The sequence below is a fragment of the Oppia nitens genome, unplaced genomic scaffold (assembly GCF_028296485.1).
Source record: "Oppia nitens isolate AA-2021 unplaced genomic scaffold, nextdenovo-longstitch-racon4-pilon3 scaffold5_pilon_pilon_pilon, whole genome shotgun sequence".
Lineage (NCBI taxonomy): Eukaryota > Metazoa > Arthropoda > Arachnida > Sarcoptiformes > Oppiidae > Oppia > Oppia nitens.
Window position 1 is genome coordinate 3,128,447 of NW_026533243.1, and position 20,506 is coordinate 3,148,952.

General features: G+C 25.0%; 1 protein-coding gene across 1 annotated transcript in view; it reads right to left on the reverse strand.

Moving 5' to 3' along the window:
* Positions 1-15,871: 15,871 nt before the first annotated feature.
* The window catches only part of LOC128961822 (toll-like receptor Tollo), a 50,546-nt gene continuing 45,911 nt past the window's right edge, over positions 15,872-20,506 (reverse strand). Inside the window, exon 3 of the mRNA XM_054308106.1 lies at positions 15,872-19,620. Within this exon, the coding sequence (XP_054164081.1) occupies positions 15,927-19,619 (3,693 nt within the window). The 5' untranslated portion in view covers position 19,620 and the 3' untranslated portion in view covers positions 15,872-15,926. The remainder of the gene's footprint in view (positions 19,621-20,506) is intronic.

Sequence of the window (20,506 nt, forward strand, 5' to 3'; positions counted from 1 at the left end):
AAATAAATGAATGTATTTCATTATTTTATTAAATTAAAAATTTAAAAAAATCTAAATTATAGTTATTTTGTTTTCAATGTTACTTCAATAATATAATCTAATCATAAAAATTTTAAGCATTACAAAACATATAAATTTAAATAAATATTTAAAATGTTATAAATTATTACAAATTCCGTACATTATTATTTGTTCAACTTATATAATTTATATAAATAATAAATATTGTATTATTGAAGATTATAAACAAATTAATGTTTCAAAAATATAACATACAATATATCACTTATTCCATTAAAAATTGATAAAATATAATAAAGTTTTTAACATTTAAACTAACATTTTTTAAATATTCAAAAGTTTTAACAAAAAATAGTATGTACTTTTATATTTATAAGGTAATATAAGTAAAGGTATATTTTTAATACTTTACAATTTTTATAATAAAAATAGACATAATGTTTATGTAATGTTACTAATGTTATATTTGTTATCTTTGATATATTAACCTTATGTTTAAAAATGAAAATAATTTTTTTTATTTATACATCAATTTATATTTATATTGTAAATTTAATGCTATGAGTAATATAAAACAATTGAAAAAATTATTTAAAAATAAAAAAATTTAAAAAAGATACTTTTAAATTTAATAAATTTATATTAAATTTTTTAAATTAAAATAAAGTGTTGCTATTAAAAAATATGCTAATAATTATTATTTTTAATACTGAAAATAATTTATTTAATGACTGAAATTTTACAAAAAATAATTATTATTAATTGTCAATTAATTTTTATAAAACATTTTTGTAGTTTTTTGCTGTTAAGATATTTGATTATCCATTGGGATGACAGATATTGTGTGTGTTTTTAAACATTGAATGTATATCTAGAGTAATGAGTATGAAATGCATAAGACATGTAAGTTGTTTGACTTGAACTCACATAGAGATGCCATCAGAGGATATCAGTGGATATTATGTGTGAATTTCTTCAAAGTTTTTCTACTAAGAAGTCGACACTAAAAACATGAGAGAGTTGTGCTATACTTCACATATAAATAAAGACAAATGAGTGCATAAAAAGTGTTTCACAACACATACAGTATATAACAACACAATCAAGTGTTAAGACAAAGGAAAACACTTTTAATGTATAAAAAAGAGTTGTGAAGAAAGTGAGTGTCGAGTGGAAAGACATTCACAGGCAGACCATCACTTAGATTAAGACAATAGGGTATTGAAATGGTATTTACTTTTTATATATCAAATATACTATATATTTAGTTTAGAAAAAGTTAGATTTAAAAAAACAAATCTATAAAAACATTAGAGATTTTTTTTGGAGACACTTGAAAGTCAATCATTGAAAGTAAAAAAGCAAAAACTGATGTCTTATAAATAACTATTTTATTTCACTTGTATTTGTCATTTAGAAAAAATAGTGACACTTTGAACATAATTTTTCATTAGTGGACTTATTAATAAATTAATTAACTTTTTTTGAAAAAAAAACAAAAATCTATTTTAATTAAATTATTTAATTTAGCACAAAATAAGTTGAGTCTATTAGTATAATTTATTATACTGTACAGTGTATACATTGAATAACATAAATAAATGATATGTTGTTAGTTAATGCAAAATCATTATTATTACAAATAATAGAAATATTTTTAAAAAATAAAAATTGTACTCAACATTGATTTAATACTTTATTTCATACAAAATATACAGCATTTAATGTTATTCAAAAAAATTGATTTACTCTTCGCTCACTAATGACTGGAAAATTTTCTAAAGTATAAACTAAAAAATTGGTTTTATTTTTTAAAACAGTAATTAAGTGTAAAATTGCTTATTTGAATATTTATGAGACTATTTTTTGTTAGTTTTTTTTTGCCAATGGATTTAGCGCTTAGTTTGTGTGTGATCTCAATGAATGAATGAATGTATGGCTCGACTATAAGGTCAATGATATGCAATGCACGTCAACCAACGTATAGATAATATTAATATTTATTGGTTTTTTGTGTCCAAAAACTATTGTTGAATAACCATATTTTTATTCAGTTATTGTCTGCTATTTAAATAATAAAATAAATGAACTCAATATTTCATTATTTTTTTATTATATATAAAAATATTAATAATTTGTTCGTTTTATATATATATATATATATATATAATAAATTATCTATAATAAATTGTGTTAAAAGTAAAAGTATAACATAATAATTATAAATTGTTAGAAATCAAATGAAATATTTTTTTCAATTTTTTAACAATTGCAATTGAACACAATTTTTTGTTTGTTTTTTGATTGATATATTTATTATATAAGTATATGATATCATAAAAAATTATTTTTCTTTTAAAATGTTATATATTTTATATAAAATATCAATAGAGTATTATATAATTTATAGATGTATGTGATTTGAAGGCATAAAAAACACTAAAATTGAAAACAATTAAATGACAGTCAAACCAATCATCAATCACTGAATGTTCAACTATTTTCTGATATGAAAGTTATAGGAAATTATTGACCAAAAGAAACCATAAAAAACTGATTGCTTTATTGCAAAACAAAACTAATGAAATTTGTTTTGTTATAGTAATACTTTAAACAAACAAAAAATATATATTATTTAACGCATTATTTCTTATTTGATTTGGTTATTATTATTATTAATCACCAAAGTTTCCACAAAAAAACAAATAAAATTTTTATTATATATAGTTTTCAAATTAATAATATTTTCAATATATAAATTATATATAAAAGTATAATTCAAGTAAATATATATATATAAAATGCTGCTAAAAATATTATTTATATAACAATAAAACTTTAAAAATGCATTTATCTTAATTGAGGCTATTTTGGGAATAAAGCAAACAATAACAACACTATGATCTCAAAAATATTTTAAATGGATATATCATTTGAAAAGAAAATGTTTGAACACTAAGTTTAACAGAAAATGAGAGCAAATAATCAATAATTTTTATAATATTAAGTTTGCTTTTGAAATACCAATAAAAGCAATATTAGATTCTTTGAGTCCCACTTTGGTTCATATATATTGTTGGTTCACAAATTGTGACCATTTTGTGTCTCAACACATATCTAACACAATATTTGAAAAATGTTAGCACAGCTGCAGATATTATATGTCAGTCACTGAAAGTGCAAAATACTGTACAATTCAGTGGTCAAACAAACAGACACATCATTTAAGACAACCATACGTTACACATACAGTATATATCACACATTAAAGCACCTCTTTTTCTTCCCTTTTCTTTCAACCGTAAGAGAGAGAGAGAGAGAGAGAGAGAGAGAGAGAGAGAGAGAGATTTTAGATGTTTTATAGTATTTTATTCTATCATTTAAACTTAAAATAAATTTGATAAATAAGATTTTATTTATCGACAAATTTAAGCAAAGTTAATATTTTTTATTATTATCCAAATCATTACATTTTTGAAAGATTTTGACATTTAAACAAATAAATTAAAACCTATTTCCTTATTTATATTTCTTTTATTATTTTAAAATATATTGAAAAGTGTAAACAAATTTTTATAATAACTTGTGTGGTCTAACAATTTAAAAATTTAAATCTTCATTTTAATTTAATATCATAATTAAATTGACATTGTTTAAATATAAAAAATATATAATGTATATATACTGTATTTTTATTATAAAAGTTTAATATAGTATTACAACATAAATAAAATAAAACAAAATATAAATAATTTATAAATTTAAATATTGTAGACATGCAAGATTAAAGTTTGATATAAATTACAACACATAACAATAATAATACCGAAAAAACAAAACATAACATTTTATTATCCATTATATGCTAAACATTAAAGCCTAAAATATTTTTTTAATAATAAGATAATATCAAACTAAACATTAATTTAAATACAAATTACAGCATAAATAAAGTGAAAAATCGTGAATTTTCAAGTGTTTTATTTTTAAGCGTTTTCAACAAATACAGAAATTTTTGTTAAACATTATAAAAAAAGTTATCCTAAAAAATAAGTTGATGAGTCGTAAAATGATTATTTGTAATTAGTGTATTAAATTATATATAAATAAGGTTAAAAATATTGTTTAATAAATTTCTAAAGATAAAGTTAATCATTTGTTTATATACACAAACTAACTTGTAATAAAAATAATAATTATAGTTTTTATGTTTGCAATAACATTTCATAACTACAGTATTATACTGTATACCATAATTATTGTAAAAATAACAAAACAATATGATATTTTATCAAAACAAAAATTTGTTATTGAAATTTTATTTTAGCTCTACGTTTTAAATTTATATTTTTAATTAATTTTATTATTTTTTATATTTTTATATATTCTAACATTAATTTATTTCAAGCATATAATCCAAAGCTAATATATGGGATGAATTAAAAACTAAAAGACAAATGGGTTCATGACTAGTGACTAGACATTAATATATATATATATATATTCAGGTCTGGCCTTTACTTAAAAAATATTTAGTTATTGAATTAAAATTAGATTTATTTTTATTAGTTTTCAATGTTTTCCCAACACTTACAATACATGTGAAAAAAGAGAAAAGTTCAGACATTTCATTAGGAAATCAAGAAAATTAAATTTAAATTTATTTATTCTCTCTCTCTCTCTCTCTCTCTCTCTCTCTCTCTCTCTCTCTAAGATATATATATAGTGTATTAAAAATTAGCAAATCTTCAGCACAAAAGTGTAGGAAATTAATGCCGAAATAAGATTTTTAAGCTTTTATCTCTCATAAATTACAGTAAATGCTTAATCGGGAGTATAATACAGAACTTTTTAGGAAACAATCGATAATTTTTAAAATTAAATAAACCACAGCTAATAAATTAATTAATTAATAACAATAAAAATAATTATCAACAAAATAACAACAAAATTTGTTGAACAAAAACTTTAACAAAATTTTTAAGCAAAACAAAGTTATATAAATAGTTTTTATTATATCGTTTTTGTGTGGTTTATGTTATGTTTGGTATGTCGTGTTAAGAACTGGTATGTATGTATGTGTGTGTGTGTATGTGTGTTTATGTATGTATGTATGTATGTATGTATGTGTGTGTGTGTGTGTGTGTGTGTGTGTGTGTGTGTGTATGTATGTGTGTGTGTGTATGTTTGTGTCAATGTGTGTCTGTCTTTCTTTCTTTCTTCAAATGTTTGTTCACAAAGTAAACATCAAACGTATTGTCACAGTTGTATTGCGTGCGAAACACCGGTAATACTGCAGGTGACACATACCATACTTGTACTGTATATATACCGGAGCTGTTAAACAGTATGACACAAAACATACAGTTTAATACCAAAATAAGAAATACGATTTTTTATGTGTTGTTTTGTATTTAACTTTATATAAAATTTATTTTTGTTTGTGTTTACATAAAAAAAAACCTACCGTTTCATTGAATTGCATGCAAACACACAGTTTACAAGATTTATAACAAAAGAGATGAACTAAGGGTTAGATAAAGTATATTGAATAACCAAAAACCAACAAAAATTTTACAAAAATTTTAAGTTTTATTTTTTATTACAATATATTACTAACATTTCGATAAAATTGAATTTATATGTGTTTTATTCCTGAATCTCTCGTTTCCATTGATTTTGTTTTTTGTTTGTCATATATCTTATGACCTGAAAAACGAAAATTTTTATTATTTTCTGGTGAATCCAATCACTATTCACTAGTTTTGTTGGTTTTTATTTTAGTTTAAAATTGTAGTTTATTTTATATAGTATTTTAAGACAATTCTTTATCGGTTGCTCCTATTTTTTATATAAATTTTATACATATTTTTATTAATTTTAATATTTATTATCTCTCTCTCTCTCTCTCTCTCTCTCTCTCTCTCTCTCACACACACACACACACACACAAACACACACACACACACACACACACACACACACACACACACACACACACATACACACACATTGTATAGATAAATAAACATTTGAAATACTAAAAATAAAATAATTATATATATAAATATAGTCTAACTAAAAACATACATTAAAAACTTATGAATTGGATTACCGATCACTTCACAAAACTTGAGATTTTAAATAACATTCAATGCATTTAACAGTATTGTACTGTACTTTAATGTAATCGATATTTTATAAAATTAGCAGACATTAGCTATAAAAACAGTCAGTGCTTTGATACCTTAAATAACAGCTTCTACTGTATATATATTATATTTAAAAAAATTATAAAAAATATATATAAATTTTAAAATATATATTTAATTAATAAATATAATATCAATAATTTTACATGTAAATTACTAAGTTATTATTAATTTTAAAACAATTTTAAATTAAAGAATTTAGTAAATAATTTGTTAAATTTCAAGAAAAATTACATGTTATTAAAATTATATATTTTTAGTACAAATATTTAAATTTATTAAATAGGTATATGAACTTTATATAATAATATTGCAGATTTTATATTTTTGTATTATCTGTATTTATTTTGTTCTATAAAACAATTATATTTTGTATTCAAATTAATTTTGATTAGATTTATTATAAAAACAAGAAAAAAACCTGATTTTAAATAATTATAAACAAAATGCAGTATCTATGAGATTGATTGATGAAAAATATAAAATTTTACAATTTATTAATTGAAGACAAATATTAAATATAAACATAGTTTTTTTTATTAAAAATTAATTTTTTTTTGAAAAAATGGTGCTATTATTTTTTATTTATACAATCAATCATGATTTTAGTAAATTATGTATATGAACCAACTAAATAAATTTTTAATAATATTATTTGGAGCAATTGAATTAGTCATTATTGTTATTGTAATGCGTAAAACATAATTATAAATACTATATAAATAATATAATAAAAATTGTAAACAAACCAATTGTGAGATAAAAATTCACATAAATTATTAAAAAAAATCAAAAGTGAAATAAATTTCTATTTTATGATTTGTAATACATTTAATTGCTTATATGTTATATGAGAAACCACTATATAGTGAAGCTATTAAATGTTAAACCCTTTCCTACCCTATCGATGCCCATAAAACATATAAATATATTATATATATAGTTAATAGTAACTAATTATGACTTATATATATAATTCGTACATTAATACAGATTTTGTCTGCAATATGTTTAATGAATGGGAAATTATTTATTACTTAATGATTAACAAAAAATAGTAAAACCTTGATAGCAAATCATTTGCAACAGATATTAATTAAATTATATTTTATTCAATCAGAAAAAAATGTTAAAAAATAAAATCAGTGCTTTAGTTATAATATATTTAAGAATAATATAAAAATCAATTACCTTTTGATTAAATATTATCTATAATTTATATATCAATGATTGTGGGATAACATTGTGAACCACACAAAATGATTATAAAATTATTAGTTTGATTAAAATCCGAGGAAAAAGCGCTTAATTATTGTCTAAAAAATCGTATAAATAAATTATTTTAAAAATTCATGTTAAAATAATTTTAAGTTTTACTTAATAAAAATATTTCTTTAACGCGCTGACAACAAACGTGTGCCATCGGCACAAATCGATGTTTTCCTTTGGTGACAAAACAGTGCCATCGGCACAGAGCCAATTGACCAATCAAAATGAATCGAACAAAAAATTAAATATTATTGAATTTTAATTTTATCTATAAGTTATTAAGAATTAAATTTATGTATGTCTTATAATAAGTGATGCTCACATATAGTGGTTTTTATAATCTAATGGTAAAAATAGTTGAAGATAGTGATAATTAGATCCAATTATCATCTAATGGTAAAAATGGCTGAAGATTGTGATAATTAGATCCAATTATCATCTAATGGTAAAAATGACTGAAGATAGTGATAATTAGATCCAATTATCATCTAATGGTAAAAATGGCTGAAGATTGTGATAATTAGATCCAATTATCATCTAATGGTAAAAATGGCTGAAGATTGTGATTAAACTTAAAGCTTATATTTTTGGTATAATTAGATCCAATTATCATCTAATGGTAAAAATGACTGAAAAATAAATGAAATATTTGACATATTCCTAACTTCATCAGTAAATATTACCATTATATGATAATATGACCTATTCCTCAACTTCTTCAGTAAATATTACCATTATATGATAATATGACCTATTCCTCAACTTCTTCAGTAAATATTACCATTATTTGATAATATGACCTATTCCTCAACTTCTTCAGTAAATATTACCATTATATGATAATATGACCTATTCCTCAACTTCTTCAGTAAATATTACCATTATTTGATAATATGACCTATTCCTCAACTTCTTCAGTAAATATTACCATTATTTGATAATATGACCTATTCCTCAACTTCTTCAGTAAATATTACCATTATACGATATAATCATACATTTATAGGTTTAGCTAGTATATGTTAAAATATTTGTAATTATTCTAAAACCGTTGAAAACTTAATAATAGATTAAATTCTGATTGGTCTAAAATTAATTTAATAACACGCGCCATAACAATCTGGTCACTTAAGGTAAAAATAGCTAAATTTGAATGACTTCAGAGCGTTAAAAGACTTCAAGGGAATCACATAAAAATGATTTTAAATGCTTTTATGTTTATAATAATCTAAAATATAATTTATTTTAGTTTAATTTAAATATTGTAAAATGTAATCCATATTATATAATTTTATATTTTACTAAATTGTTAACCTTATAAATAGTCACTATAAACAGTCATTTATATATTTTAATTTATCTGTCATTTACAATATATAAATATATTGAATCACTACTTTATTTAAAAATCTAAATAAAATTAATATATATATATATATATATTGATAAATATAAAATATTAATAATTACTATTATTGTTTATATTACGCCCGATAACTGGTCACACACTACTTATTTAGATAATTTTATATTTTATACATTAATAATATATATTTTATTATTATAATTACATAATTCAAGTGTTGTGAGAATATATTGCATTATAACTGTATTATTTGAATTCTGTATAAATTTATATAAAATATATTATAATGTATTTAATAAATTTGATTAAACTATGATATTTTAGTTTATATTTTTGGTAGTAATTTTAGTATTCAAATCAACAATCAAACAATTAAATACTAAATATATACTTAATTTATATTAAAATAGTAGAGATATCAATTATATCATATAATATTTAAATTATTAATATAAATAAAGATTTGTTTTTAAATATAGTTTTAAAGATGATATCATTATGTTTTGTTTTAGACTTTTAGATAAAAACATTGACTATTGTATAGCAGATAATTGAAAATAATTGAGTGCCCAAAGCATCAAATCATATGACTAGCACTGGTAGTGTATATTAGTATGTGTTTTGTAGTGTACACATTGCACACACCATTTTAATACCAGGGCTCCCGTGTTTTTGCAGTTAAAATTAATAGCCCATAGGCTTAATATTGTAGGGCTTTTTTGCTATCAATTTTCAACTCTAATATATCCTCTAATTAGTGAAAACCTCACAATTATTTTCATCTATCTATCTCTCGGAGGCTTTAATTGATTGCATCGATATTTTAGTTGTGTGTTGACTGTCGATAAAGCCAATGATGAAGGCATATATTGATATAATTATATATGAGATAAAAATTGGTGTTTAATTAACTTTCAATAATAAATGTATTAGAGATGAGCTACAAAATTGACATTTAAATTAATTTTTTGTATTACTAGGTAAACACGTATAAAAAAATATTGGCAAAACATGTGTGAATAAAAACATAATAATTTATTATTAATCTTTTAAAATTCTTGTGAAATCTATTACCTAAAAACATAAAATTAAATTTTTTTATATATAAATATATCAAAATATACAATTAGTTTTTTGCAGTAAAATTAACTATTCAATCAAATGTAATATTACTATGATTAAAATATTTGTTATTAAAATGTTTTACATGAAATTAATCATTAGAAACAGTGCATAAACCTATCAAAAATTATTATCATTTCAATCAATATATTTTTCACACCTAAATATAAATTTTTACAAAGTGTAACAAATATATACAGAATACCGGTATATACATAAATATATACATATAAGTTATATTATTATAAAATATATATAGACTATGATATAGTAGTTCAATCAGATTATGGAAAGCATGTGAACATTACATTTGCAGACAATTATGATTATTAAAAATTTATGGGTTAATAACTTTATTAATAATAATAATAATTATAAAATATTGAATATTGAATATTGCACACAAGTTTTATATCAATATGATTTGCGGGTTAGTACTATAAATAACTTTTATATTTAATAATTGAAGCGCAAAATCTATGTCTTAAAATAATATCAATGTTTATAACTTGAAGTAAATATTACATAAAATATAAAGAAAATTATGACCAAAAAATTGGAGCGAATTAATTGAATTTGATTTGAAATTATATATATATTTTTTGAACACAAATCGTAGTACATTTGTACATATTTTCACGATTTGTATTGTTAATACTGAGAGTGTGTATAACAAAGTGCAATCAGTCACTCGCTATTTACTGTATTATTGTTAAAAAAGTAGTGGTTATTAAAATTTTTTTGATATTATAGCCAACTCACAAATAATTTGTTATATTGTATACGTGTTTTGGTTTTAACCCGAATTATTAGCTCCGATGCCTATGATTGCCGTGAAATGCCTTTTATATGTTTTTAGATATACGTATTACTGTATAATATTTATTTAGTGAGTGAGTGAATAAAAGAGAGAGAAATAAAGGTGTAATACATTTTAAATGACTTTATATGTAATATTAAAGTTATATAATATAAAAAATATAATATAAAATATAAGAAATATACAGTGTATTGTAGAAATACATATAATAATTTTAAAGCTATTATTGAAACGCTAGACTAACTTTTATATAGATCTCTTGTAATATACAGTGATATATAAATATATAATTTGCATTCCAGGCAACCATTTCCTCCCTGACCTCTGTTATAAATATCAAAATATATAATATTTTTGTACAATTTTTGGTCGAATTTTTTCTAAATATACACTACAATGTTATGATTGTGACTCAGAATCGGTATTTATTAAAGAGGACAGCCATGAAAAGTTGACTGATTTGATTTGAAAGTCAGTTCCTCAATATATTTGCAATCTTTTATTGTAGAGTACAATGTATACTGTGTGTACTGTATATACTGTACAGTATATTGTGACACAAACTACAAGTGCACATTACTTTGCACCGATCATACACTATATATAAGTCACAGTCGATGTGACTGTGATTATGCAATTAAATGGCAAGCATTAGTCATACATCAATTGAATGATAAAAATAGGAGAAGCAAGTGATTAAAGTGTTTGTAACGTTCAATGAGAGCAACCATAAGATCTAACATCACATCAGACATCACATCCTTTCATCCCTTAAATATAAGAGTTAAAACTCAGTATTCATTATAAAAAAAATGTTAAATTCAATATTAAATTATGCTTTCATTGCATATAAAATTTAATCTATTTTTTATTGAATCTGTTAAATGAGTTATTTATTAGAACATTGAATAGAGATTTATAACATTTATATAAAAAATTCAATACACACATGCATTTCAATGATTTGCATTCATTATTAATAACTGATTATATAATACACATTGAATTACATTTAATAGTGAGTCTATTTTTAAACTATTTATTATATATCATATTTGAAATATATTTACAGATTGTTAAATCTATTTAATCATTAGATAAGTAATAAAGTATTATATACAGTAAATATATAATATATATATAATATATATGCTGTGTGTCAATTTGCTACTATTTTTGCATCAATAATTTTAGTATTCATAATATTTAATAAAATATTTTTAGCCATAAATTCAACCATTGTTTCATTCATCATCCTTTATATACTGTTTTATAGACATATAAATTGTAATGAACTGATGGGTTAAATATATACTAACCCTTTAGGGGGTTTCTAATTCATAGTATATTGAATATTGCAAACATATTATATAATAAAATTATAGATTCCGATAACAATATAATTTATAATAATTCATGTTTCACACACACACACACACATATATATATACATATATACATACATAAACACATACACATATATGAATAGATTAAGTACAGTACATAAAATTAAAGCCACTATATAATAATAATAATAAAACAATTGATTTCTTAAATCGATCACAATTTTAAACAGGGTAATTGTTAACTGTAAGTCAAATATTTATGTAATAACTATGCAAATGTTGAAAGTAATGTATTCACGTTTTGGGAAAACACTAACAAATGAAAATTTTACAGAAAGAGAGAGAGAGAGAGAGAGAGAGAGAGAGAGAGAGAGAGAGTATTAGTAGGGAAAGTATAGCCCGTCAATGGAAAAGTCATTAATGAGTGTTCACTTACTGTAAGCTAAATATGAGACATTGTTTTCTAGTGTAATAAATGATTGTTAAAACTTTGATTTTAAGCAATTTTCTAACAGCCCTTTGCTATACATATATAAACTTTCAATCATTTCTCAGTTGGGATTTATTATACATTTTTATAAAAAGGTTTATTTTAGTGTATGCATAAATTTATGATATAATAAAGTTAATTAGTTATTAACCATAGATAATGTGTTTCATCAAATAATACATTTAACATACATATTATACGTTAACGATAAAATGGCAGCACATTTGTTATTATTAGTTTTAAAAAACAGTACATCACTATTCATTTAAAATACACAAAATCGCTATTTTTGTTAATGTTATTAACTAGAAATACATAAAATTTATATTCAATAAAACGCCTGCAGTTATGCTTAAAATAAGTTACATAAAGAAAAATTGTTGGCATTCATATCAATGAATGATAGACATAAATGGGACTACAATTATAATACATAATCTTATATATATATATATATATATAATTTTACAAAAATTTTATGAACCAGACAACCAGTTTTTCGCATATATTGATGTATAAAATACTTAACTGTAATGTATATAATGCACTGTATGTTGAACTCCATATCCCATACCCTATACCCCTAACATATACCATACAACTCCTTCTAATAATTAAATTAAATGTCGAAATTGTAAGTAACAGCTAACCTCTCTGTAAAATATTTCCTCTCCCTATCTATGTATGTATGTATAGTATGAGTCAAACTCCTGACACCGCTATTATCTGCCGGTGCCGTATGGAATGCCTAATGAGAAATCAACATTTGATATATTTTATATACAACACAACCAACACATTCAACATTATATGGTATACAGACATATAGCACATCAAGTTTGTGATCACTTAGTGTTACTCAACCCGTCTCTCACTGTTTGACACTAACAGTCAGTATAACTGCTAATCAAATAAAAAACACGTCTTATTCAATGAAAAATAATATCAAATAATAACAAATAATATATATTTTATATTAAAAATGGTTGAATACTTCCTCATTTCATTGTTATTATATTTAATATTGAATTGAATACAATAGTAAATATAAAAATATATATAAATCAATATTTAAAAGTTTATTTTTATATAAAATTTAACACTTATTGTAATATTTATCTTCTTTTATATATTAATATAAAATTGTATAAATTTTATCAATCCATTCACTGTTAACTAAAAAACAAAATTCAGAAACAATTTTGCATTGAAATATTTCCCATTAAAAAAATTAAGAAATAAATTAATTTTCAAAATAAAAAACAATTTTTATTAACATTAAACTACTTAAATGCATGGCTTTTATAATTTGGGAGATTAGGTGACAGACATGTCGTGACAATCATGTGTGAGAAAAGTTGTTCAAAAATAAGAGTCCAAAATTAAAATATAATTTATATGACAATATTATTATTATTATTATAGTATATCAAAATGTAATGAGAAGATACATAGGTTTATAGGTGTATCCAATCTTTGAGTCCATGTCATCAAAAATACAGTAAGTAATAAAATAGAGACATTATATCATAGATGAGATAGAAATTACTCTCAAAATAAAAATGTGAAATTAAATTATTAAAAAACCGAAAGGAAGAGATATAAGAAATAAAAAAAAAAGAAAATTCAATAATAGCTTTATTTCAAAACTATAGTTGAATTATTAGGAGTAGGAAAGGGATGAAAATGGAAAGTTAGAAACACTGATTAGGTAATAGTAAACTTCAATATATATTGTGGTACAGTATATAATCTACTCTATAACTTAATACACACATGTATTTGATATGATTTTTTATATTTTATTCGTTGGACTTATATATACATTACGTTTATATGGTATAAATTTATATAAAATAAAAATATTTTAATGTCTTAACGTAGAAAAATATATCATTATAATTATTTAAAAAATACACAAAATCTCTTTGTAATAAAATTAAAATTTATTTATATTTTAAAAATTAAATTATTAATACAATAACTAGATATACAAATAATAAATTTAGCAATAATATTTATAATATATTAATATAATATTACAAATTGAGACAAAACCACTTATAATAAGTCATTGCCTCTCATAATATATATATTTTATATACAATCATATAATTTATATAATATAATAATTATATAAATAAAAAGAGAGGGAATTTTATTCACATAAATGGACACACATTAGGAAAAAGAGTCAATGAATAGTTATTTTTGTTTCACATTTGATATAAATATAAAATATTCATATTATTCATTGTCGTCACATCCATGTATAGTGAGAGTGTGGGCCATGTCATCACATGTCTGTCCTCTTCACTGTTATTGTGTGTTTGATATTTTTGTTTATTATCAGTGGTATAGTGGCGGTGGTATTTGGCTGTCATTTGACGAATAATTGCAATAAAAGTTTTTTTTCAGATCACATCCTTATTATTATTATTATATAAAACGAGTTGTTTGTGTGTTTGTTTGCCATTCACAACACATATATTTATATCTAAAGTGTTGTCTAATAGATGTCAAATAAAAATCACTTCAATAATCTTCTTGTATCACAATTTATGGTAACTCTATATAAATCTTAAGTGTATATAATTAAATATTTGAAGTACATTGAAGTGTACGGCAATGTTAGAGAGTAGTCGGCAAACAATTATAAATAATTATAATTAACTTCTTATTTCTTGTCTTTGTCTCACAAAAAAATGCTAAATATATTTACAACATATGTATTGTTATATTATTAAATGTTTTGAGAGATAAAATCCGTATAGAAATTAATGAATGAAAAAAAATTATATTAATTTTTATTTCTCTCATCTCTTGCCAAAAAAATGGTTATAACTCTAGTGTGGTATTGATGTCACTCATCCACACACAAGAAAAACAAAGTAAATAATAATATAAATGAAAATAATATATAAAGACATTTATATATACAATAAGATATTATTATGTTTTGATTCTCCACTGTTGTCTGAAAACCAGATATATTAGAGAAGTTATTATTATTACAACAATTTAATTTAATTTGCATTTTAATTATAGTGTAGTGTTTTTGTTGTCGTATTTTTTTGATTTGTAATTCAAATTTAATAAACTATTTATAATTGAATTTTTAAATTCACAATTAGTCCATATATATAGCGTCTATTTATATATATTAATATTTTCACACATTATTAAATCAACATTTTTGGATCATTTAAATTAATTTATATATTATATATTTAAATATTTTAATAATAAGATTTAATGTATTTATAAAGCATTGACACTATTAGACGGCTTTTCCCATATTATTGACAGCCCTTTTGAATTCAAGGGACGCGCGAACATCGGGACAATTCATGGGTTTGTTGAGTTGACCCCTTGCGGGAGGCATAGCGTATCGGAGTTTCTCCCAAAATCGTCGGTCACCCCAATGAATAACGGGTACCGACCTGAGGCACATACGTGTGTCGGCGTCTAATTCACTTAAATTATTTTTGTCTAATAAGACAACAACTAGTTTATGATTTTTATTACACTGTGTCTCCTGATGTGCGGCTTTCAACTCAAACCGACACCACTCGGACTTTAGGAAGTGTTCCGACAATAAGATAATTGTTCGATGACTACACTCTATGGCTTCGGTGATAGCTTCGGCCACATAGCCGGACATCGGTAGGTCCCGATAACGAAGGCACAGACGATAGGGTGGGTGACCGCACTCCAACTCCGGCGCCAATATCTGGGCGATAAAGGCCTCATCTTTCTTACAGTAGGACACAAATGAGTCAAACAGTTTTTCCGTCTCTGGTGTGTATCGCGACCTCTGGAACAGTCGGACGCCATACTTGCTGTACATCCAGACTTTAAGTTCTTTACGATAGACACACAACAGTACTATCATAAGACACACCAATATTAACAAACAAAACACAATTGCAATGTATATGATATTATCGCGAATGAACTGATTGGGCGGTAAAAGTGAAACCAAATTGTTGTTGCTTTGTTGGTTTACTTTAGTGTCATCAGTGCCACCAATCATACCAATGCCAATGGCACCCAAAGCATTATTGGCACAGGTAGTCGAGTTAAACTGCGAGATGTATGGGCCCACATGTGTGCTATTATAATAGCATCGGATCTGATGAGCGTCGGGCAGATGCGGTGCACTGACTCGGGCCCACTCAACAAAGTCATCCATAAAAGCACACTTACACGACCACAAATTGTTGGACAGGTAGAGAGCAGACAACCTCGTGTTATATGCGCTTAATGTGAACACTTGAAACTCGACAATTGAGTTATACTCCAAGTGCAGCACTTGTAGTGATTTCAGATGAATGAATGTATTATTATTAATGGTATGCAAACGGTTGTGATGAAGATAAAGCTCTTTGAGATAATGCAGTGAATCAAACTCATAGCCGTGAAGAATAGTCAGCTGATTGTACTCCAGGTGCAGCACTTCCAGGTATACGAGTCCATTAAAAGTGCGATTACTTATATTATGTATATTACTATTATTTAGGTACAACTGTTTCATATTTTTGCGTCCAATAAACGTATGACTGGTTAGTGTGAAGATGTCGTTGCCATCCAAGTAGAGAGCCGTCACATCCATTGGTATACGGGATGGGATGGCATTATAGGATTTGGTGGAACAGTCGACAACATTGGTGTTCCAGGTTTGGTCATAGTAGCAGGTACAGTTTTCTGGACACATCATCTCACAATCACACGCATCAAAGTCACAACAATGACATAAAGCAAAACAATGAGACTTGTATTTACACAAAAAGTTGGATGAGTTTGCTTTGGTCAACGGCACCAATTGGTTGTGCCTAACAAATGGCAATTGACACATCACTTGCTCTAAGTCCACAATACGTGGATATTGTCGGGTACTGGTGTCCAAACTATTGATCCTCTGTAGCCATTCCATAGTACAGTCACAATAGTATGGATTGGATGACACATAAAACTCAGGCGACTGTCTGTTTGCAGTCAGAGCTTTCAATCTGAAAGCATTGATGTCAAGCGTTTGCAATGTATTGTTGCGAAGATCGACAAAAGTGATGTTATGTTTGGCCATAAATGTGAACTGATGTACAACACGGATCTTATTATCACTTAAGTTGATCCGTTCGATACGGTTGGGTATGGCTGAGCCAGAGATCTCTTTAATTAGGTTATGGCTGACATCAAAGTCCTCGAGCTGTAGAGCACTTTCCAACTCGAAATAGTTGCCTAAAGTTTCAATTTCGTTGTGATGTATGTCCAGTTTATTAAGGGAACGGGGGATAAGGGCGTAATCAAACCATGTTATCTTATTGTTGGATACATTAAGATAATGCAAGTTATTTAAGTTCATGAAAAGGCCATTGATATCACTCAAGAAGTTATTGTCTAATTGAATGGTCTTTAATGTGGGCGCGTCGTCAAAGACTCCGTGATCGAGACCATTGATGCGATTCCAAGAGAGATCTAATTCGTAAAGAGATTGTAACTCTTTGAGTGTCCCTCTCGTCAAGTTTGCCAACTCATTGCCCGACAGCTTCAACTCCGACAGATTATTCAAACCAACAAATGATGAATTTTTAATAACTTTGATATCATTGTCACTCAGGTATAAACTTTTCAATGATCTTAAAGCTGATACTGCAATCGGAACTTCAGATAAGAGGTTACCATTGAGATGAAGACTTTGAAGATTACTACTATTTCTGAAGGCGTTGTCGTCTACTCTGGAGATCTCATTCTCAGCTAAGGATAGTTGGCTTAACACATATAATCCATTGAATGTAAATGAATAGACATTCTTAAGTCGATTGCCTTTTAGTATAAGTGTATGTAAATTGTAAAGAGAGGCAAATGAATTGTCACCGATCTGTTCGATCTCATTGTTGTTGAGATACAAGATCTGTAAAGAGTATTGATTTTGAAATGTCGACGCATTTATGCTTTTCAAACGATTGAATCCCAAATTTAAGACAACAACACGAATGAGATCCGCAAATGTCTCCGGAAAGATCCACTCACTGCCGATAAGATTGTGACTCAGATCGAGGATCAGTAGTTTAGACAAACCGCTGAATATGCCGGCCGGCAGTACTGTCAGTGAATTGTTTTGCAGATGTAATTCTTTCAGTTCTTCAGACTCTCTGAAAGATCGCGACGGAATTGTTTGCAACAAATTGTTTGATAAATCAATTATATGTAACTTCTTGAGGGCAGAGAAAGACAGTTCAGCCAACTCTGCAATTCTGTTATTCTGCAAATAGAGTGCCTGAAGATTCCTCAAAGAGGCCACACCTGTCTCTGACAGGAATGAGATGTGATTGTGGGACAAATCAAGGCGTTGTAACTCTTGTAGACACAGCTGACCAGTAGCCGGATCTATGAGACCAAAGCTACCGAAACCACTGAGTCGATTTTGAGTTAAATTAAGAGTCTTAAGGCTGGCCAGTGGACAAAACAAGTCCTGTGGCAACTGTCCGATATAGTTGAAGCCGAGATCTAACTTCTCCAAGTGCTTCAAACTGGACAGTGATTCGTGTGTCAGTGCCAGTGATTGTGAGCCTAAATTGTTGTTATGAGTGCGCACTGTTAGGTTGCGAAGTTGTTGCAAACCTGTGAGTGCACCACCACTTAGTTGTTTTAGTTTACAGTTCTCGATGTCCAATGACTTCAAGAACCGCAAGTGACTGAGTGAGCCGTTCTCCAGACGCGACTCAAACAGAGACTCATCACAGACTACCGTAAGACTAATAGTGTGTTCAGTTTGAATAAGACTAAAGTTAAGGCCCGACGGGTTGATTGTCCTCAACTGGCACTTAAGTAATACATCAAAACTGCTTTGGGGAATGTGATTCCACGTGCAATCGCCAGGTGCTACATATTGGGCACCGTTAGTGACACTCACTATCATAAACACTGTACTTAATAACAACCAAATCATAATTGTCTTTATTGAAGTCATCCTATAAATAAATATTAAAAAAATAGTTACAACAAATGTAAATATGAAATATAATTAATTACAAATTGAATTGGACTCGAAACAGATAAATAAATATTTAAAATTTTTATTTTTTATGAATTTTTAAATATTCATTTAAAATATGAAATAACTATTTAATACAAAATAAAATATTCAAATAACTTATTTAAAATAAGTAGTTAGCATAAAGTTATATAATTAATCATTTTTACAAAAATATACTGATTTTCAAACACACACACAAACACTATTTGTATTGGACTTTTAATAGATTTTACTAAAAAAATAAAATTATACATTTTTTGTCTTATGAAGCGCATTGAAGGCTAACATAATTATCGTAAAAATATTAAACAGCTATAAAATATAATAAAAAACTTTTTTCCCTTAAAAATAGTTTTGTTTCATTAGAAAACAGCGATTTTTTATGATGTATTGTATGTAAAATACATTAAGTTTTTTTAGGAAATACAGTAAAATATTTTTTAGGATATGCGGAAAATATTTCTTGATTATATAAAATTAATAAGAAATTCATTTAATTTATTTAATGTATTCAAAACTTGAGAAAATCTTTTGCTTATCACTAAATATATCTCTAATGCATAAATAATATTTTAATTTTAAAACATATAAAATATTAATCTAAAAATACAATTCCTGGACACACAGTGTTATTAATAACACATACAAAATATATTTATATAATAAATAATTTGTTTAAATAAATAATTTACGCATAAAATTAATCGCTTTTATTATAGTAAAGCTAATAATATTTTGTCAGAAAATGAGATGAAAAGCATAATTAATCACTTGTTTTGTGTTATGTATATCGTTATATATAAAAACCTTTTTTTTTGATA